Here is a 5,636-nt window from a genome sequence, read left to right on the forward strand (position 1 = left end):
TCCCTGCACAGCCATCCGCAAGGTACCCCACGGCGCCCAGGAATCCCCGTAACAGGTCGCGGTTGGTGGGAACGTTCCACGTTCGAATGCGCTCAACCTTGACGGGGTCGAGCCGAATCCCGCGGTGCGATACTATCTGCCCTAACAGTTTGATCTCATCCGCTAAAAAGTGCATCTTCTTTTCTGACAAGTAGAACTTGTTCTCCTTCAGGATGTCGATAACGAGCTTCACACATCGCACATGGTCGTCAAGGTCGTCGGTGTGCACGATCAAATCATCAAGATAGATCTCAAGCCAAGCACCGATGTACGGCGAGAATAGGTCAGTCATTACCGCCATGAACGTCGCAATCGCGTTGCAGTCCCCCTGCTGAAGGACGTGACTAACCATTGTTCCATCAGGAGTTGCCATTAAAGTGTACGGCACATCTTCAGGCTCCACGCGCACCTGCTCGTACGCGCCCTCCACGTCCATCGCCGTAAAATAGCGACTGGCCGCCACCCGACGCCGGATGGCATCCTGATCGGGCAAGGGCGACGACATTTTGCGAGTATTGTCATTCCGCGCCCGTAAGTCGACCGTGTTGCGCATTCCTCCGGATGGTTTGCTCAAGAACATGATTGGCACAGCGTTCGTCCCGCTCGCGTACTCCCATCGTCCGGAGTTCAAGAAAATGTCGCGCTTGGTGTTCCACTGCTCCCGGAACCCTTCAGGACAACGGGAAGCGCGAAATGGATATCGTTTATCCTTGTCAATGATAGGGATACGATGGTTCACGCGTCGTAACGGAGGTAGCGTCGTTTCTGCCGCTTTCTGGTATAAGGGAGACGCATACTGATGAAGCTCCTTTCGAATATCCTCCAAAGATCGCTCCCTGATCCTCGTCGCCCTGGATGCCAGGATACTAACGTCTTCGCCAGCGCGAAGACCTTCAGGCGTCTCACAACCGACAATTACCCTCAACGGATTCAATCCGACCATAATCTTGTGCTGCCATATAAACGGCGTCCCCAAGATCAGGTCGTACCCGTCGATATTCATAATATCGAACGTACGTTTACACGCGATGCGTGCATAACTTAATTCGACCTCGGTGTAGTAATTCACTTTGGTCTTCGACCCTTGAGCGGCCAGCTGCACAGTCAGTTGGGTATCCACAGGCACCTTCACAACCTTCAGCTGCTCCGCAAGTGTGCTCGACATAAAGTCACCGAGCGACCCAGAATCAAGTAAGGCGCGGCATTCATGCCCATTAACCTTGACTTTCAGCACGATAGGCCGAGGTATCTTCCGTCCGGCCGATTTCACTCGCGCTGCGGTTCGCTGCAGAGAGGCGAAGCTCCCCTCAGGCGGCTGCTTTACCTTCGCCATATACGCTCGAGGCGCCCGATCAGGCTCGACGTCAGTATCCGGAACAGTGAGCCCGACGCTAGCGGCCCGGAACCATAGCGTGTCATTGGCGCCAACAGCGTATAGGACACCGTCAACGAGGAACACCTCGCCCTCCGGAGTGCCATCTGTGGAGCCCTCATCCTCATCGGATGAGGGAATATTGAACCGCGCCCCAGGTGGGTATTCTCCCATTTCTGATTCGGATCCTTCACTACTGTCAGGGTCCTCAGTGGCGAACGGAGCCTGCGTGTCATCATTCGCCCCCCGAGGTTCACCCCAATTCCACTCCTGGAAGAAGTCGACGTCTTCCATCCCAAGCTCGTCGTGCTCGAACCGTCGTGCAATATCAACAAATTCAAGCATGCGGGCTCGATACCAACCAACGAAGTCGAAACTTCGCCGCGCCAGGAGTTCTTGGGGGACTTCAAGCGACGTACTGAGGTACGGCTCATTCATTACCCACGGCGTGTATCCGTCCTCAGAGAGCACCATGTAGGAATCGATAGCAAACTCTTGTGTCCAGATTTCCCAAAGGTGCGGCAGCCGGTCAATCTGCGCTTCAACGACCATCCCCATATGGTTAGCGACTGGGTCACCGAACCGCGAAGATCCCTCGATGAAAGCGTCACGTTCCAGCCTATGCGCCCGTACGGCATCCGGACATACAAAGGTACTGTCGAATCCGTGCCTCTCATAAGCTTCACAAGTTTGACGTACACGGTGCGTCATGCCCCGAGTTTCTAGATAGTCAATGGTCCAACGATACCAGCGCTGTTGATACCTCCGGTACCAGGCATGTGCATCGTAGACCTCCGTTCGAGGCTCCTCATACGGTGGAGGGTTCCCAAACGGGTCTAGACCGTCGTCCTGTACAAAAGCCGTGTCGGCTCCAGCGCCCTCTTCCTGGTCGCCCTCTTCCAATCGGAACCGCACTGACCCACAGGGTAACTCGTCTAGCACCTCGGGTTCGTTGCCATCAGTTACCTGGATATCATCATTGGCCGGTTCACTACTGTCGGCATACCGAACGGCATAGCTGGTCTTCGACCCCGGAGCTTTATCTCGCGTGCTACTGATGACCTGCTGTCCTTCAGGGCAATTCCGACTCATATGTCCGGCTTTGTGACACTTGAAGCACAAGTTATTTTCCAGGTGCTCTTTCATCTGGGCCTCGGACAATGGTGAGTCCGATTTAGGGTTACGATCCCGTCGTCGAGAGTGATCACTATTCCGCTGCGCGCCAGGACCAGTCTCCTTGACCTGCGCGTTCGACTTCGCCGCCGACACCCCAGACTGATTGCCACTATTATCATTCCGCCCGAATTGGCCACCGTTACCGCCGCCCCGTCGGCCCCTGCCATTACCCGTCTTCTCAAGCCCGGAGCGAGGGGATCCGAAAGCGGCACCACCACGGTGCAAGCTATTGTTGATCACCCGTTCGGCGATCAAAGCGCTCTCAAGTACGTCTTCGTACGTATCGATATCGGGATGAAGACGGTCGCGATACAGTTCCTGACTGATCTCATCGTTTAGGCCTTGCCAGAACCGATGAACGAACTGGCGATCAGAGATCTCCCCACCAAGATCATCGCGAAACCCTTCCATTGTTGCCGCGTACACCTTTACTGATGATCCCTTCTGCATCCAGGTGTTCCATCGCGCCCTAATGGCATTCATGAAGCCATCGGGGAAACAGTAGTTGAATAGCTCGTCAAAAAACCGTTCCGCCGTCCATTCCTCAGGGCTCTTCACCACCCGGTTGAAGAACTGCAGCGCATCCTTTTCAAGGAAGTGGCCGATCTTCGACACATGTCTTTCTCTCATAATCATGCCATCGATTAGGTACTCTACGCTCTGCTCAACGTATCTTTGGAACGCATCAAGATCGCTCCAACCGTCGTAGGTTTTCGGCGGCTCAGGCTTGATATTCGGTTTGATTACCGAAGACCCCGACTGCTCCAGGGTAAGCATAGCATCCTCTAGCTGTCGGAGTTTTCGTTTCAGTGTTTGTCCTAACGAACTGGCAGATGATATGAATCTCGATGGAGGCGCGACCGACGTTCGCCCTCCTCGTTTCGATATAGCGGACGCGCTGCCGGCCATCACGCCAGGGCGGGCGGTACTCAAGCTATGGATGCCAGTCTGATCGCCCGCAGCGCGGCTCCCTGGTTCCGGTGACCCCACACGATGAGGTGGGTGGTCGCGTCTTTGTATGTCTTCTCTACGATGACAGACGCCTGAACCACGGTCGCGCTTCAGTGCAGCAACCTCAGCCGCCTGGGCATCAACCGTGGTAACCAGTCTATCGAGTTTATCCATCATCTCGGCCAACCGTTTCTCGGCATCGACCCGGGCTCGTTCAGCTTCTAGCCTGGCCCGTTCCGCCTCCAGCAGGGCAAGGCGCACGGTATCGCGTTCCCGTTTAGCCCCGCGGACCTCTCGCTCACATCCGTTCTTAAACACTTCAGCGGATTTTTGTGTGCGCTCGAACAGATCCTCCCAGGGTTCTTGTGACGATGTCACCGACGTGTCGCGGTCAGCAACAGTGCCGATAGCTCCAGCCGATTGTAATGAGGCCAGCGCCGCTCTCTGAGCTCCAACGTCAAGCTCTTCTTCACCAATGCCGGCGTACCTCAACTCTGTCGAGGCGTCCTTGCCGGGGTTACCAGAGGGAGGCGTGTCCTTGCTTTGAACGTTACCTGCCCCCCTTCGCTCGGCAGTTTTACCCTTATCCACCGGGGTAGGCGTCTCTAGTAACGCATCGAACTCTGCGTCACTCATCGTTCTGTTCTCAGAGGCCAGCCGCTTGCTGTTAGGCTTCTTCGGTGTACAAGGCTCTTCGATCACGACCGGAGAACCTACCATCTCGTCGCCATCCTCCTGGTCGACGAGAGACGTGTCATGTAAACTAGTCAGCGACGCGAAACTACTGTTATTGCTTATCACGCTACACTTGGACAGTACGGGAGACGCACTCCGACGTCTACGAGGTACTCTAGACCACGATCCAGTGTCGTCGCTCGACGCCCCACCGAATCCACCAATGACGAACGGAGACGGGCTGCGTGGCTCGTCCTTGAGCGCCAACCCTGTCGTGCTCACCAACCGCGATCCTTCGCGATGCGCGGGAGCATCAAGGTAAGCGGGCAGCAGACCTTGAGGTATAACGGCCCCGAGGCTCGATCCTGCATGATCGCCGGCCATCGGGGCATCTCCGCAGTGCGTAGCTCCAGTCTCGCCCGCCAACGGAGATGAGTCAACGGGGTCAGAGGCAACCGCCTCGCCCGCGTTGATATTGATATCCGACTCGGGTCGGGGGACTCTGTCTAGTCCGCCGACCCTACGGTCATTGCGAGTCCAGCGACCCGTGAGCTCATCCCTAGACACAGGCATACTCAGCGTGTAGGGATAATGAAAAAGGACACGTAGCTAGGAGTGCTCGCAGTCACTGTGTCCTCAGCAAAGGTGTACCCGGGTGATCAAGCCGGATAGTGTCCTATCGAAGAGGGGTTAGCAACGACGAGCGATAACAGATTACTCACGAAACACTCTCAAAAATATGTGACGCGGGCAAAGCCGAATAAGGCTAAGGTGCGTTCACACGGTAAGGTTCTCGAGCGGCACAACAAGAGAGAGTTCACGTCTCGATTGAGCAACTCGAGGTAAGATATAAAACCAAAAGGTGAAGGTCCTCGCGACGAGGCTGCTTGTCTTTTATACCTCGTCGCGAGCCCTTGAGCATATGGAAGTGGAGCAAAAGGATCAAACAGTCAAAAGGCGCATCAGCGCCGGATGCTAGAAAAGGAAAGAAGTTCTCGGTCTCAGCCTTCGGCAGAACCGGCACGTAACAGTAGGCTTGCTTGCGTGTGTTTGCTAGAACCTTCCACGGAAGATGCCGAATTTTCTACGAGACTTCGAGCTTTCCTCTCCAGCTCAAGATCGTGAAAGCAATTGTGACGCAAGGTTCCTCGTGACTGTTCTGGCCATTTCTCGGCCTCTCTGAAAGAACTCGCTAGAAATGCAAGAATTAGTGTATAAAAGCCATGGCTATCCGACTCAGCTCTACAGCATTCATCAATACCTGACTTTCAACTTCGCGACATCTGACCACTCGATTAATATTCTTTCATCACCATGTCTCTTACTCGGCAGTTCCTTCAGGAGGTAAGCTAAGTTTCAATGCTCGTTTCTGTTTGCAGAAAGGCTGACGCGCGTTGTGCTGCAGTTCCGCCCCCTCTTCCGC

At 55.0% G+C, this 5,636-nt stretch overlaps 1 protein-coding gene across 1 annotated transcript; it reads right to left on the reverse strand.

Annotated features, from left to right (window-relative positions):
* Positions 1-364: 364 nt before the first annotated feature.
* Positions 365-796, reverse strand: PUNSTDRAFT_20637 (DNA/RNA polymerase; the record flags this gene model as incomplete). The annotated part of the gene is made up of 1 exon (XM_007380103.1): positions 365-796. A coding segment is annotated over one exon (432 nt), but the record flags the coding sequence as incomplete, so codon positions are not given.
* Between the last annotated feature and the right edge of the window lie 4,840 nt (positions 797-5,636).

The sequence above is a fragment of the Punctularia strigosozonata genome, assembly GCF_000264995.1.
Source record: "Punctularia strigosozonata HHB-11173 SS5 unplaced genomic scaffold PUNSTscaffold_2, whole genome shotgun sequence".
Lineage (NCBI taxonomy): Eukaryota > Fungi > Basidiomycota > Agaricomycetes > Corticiales > Punctulariaceae > Punctularia > Punctularia strigosozonata.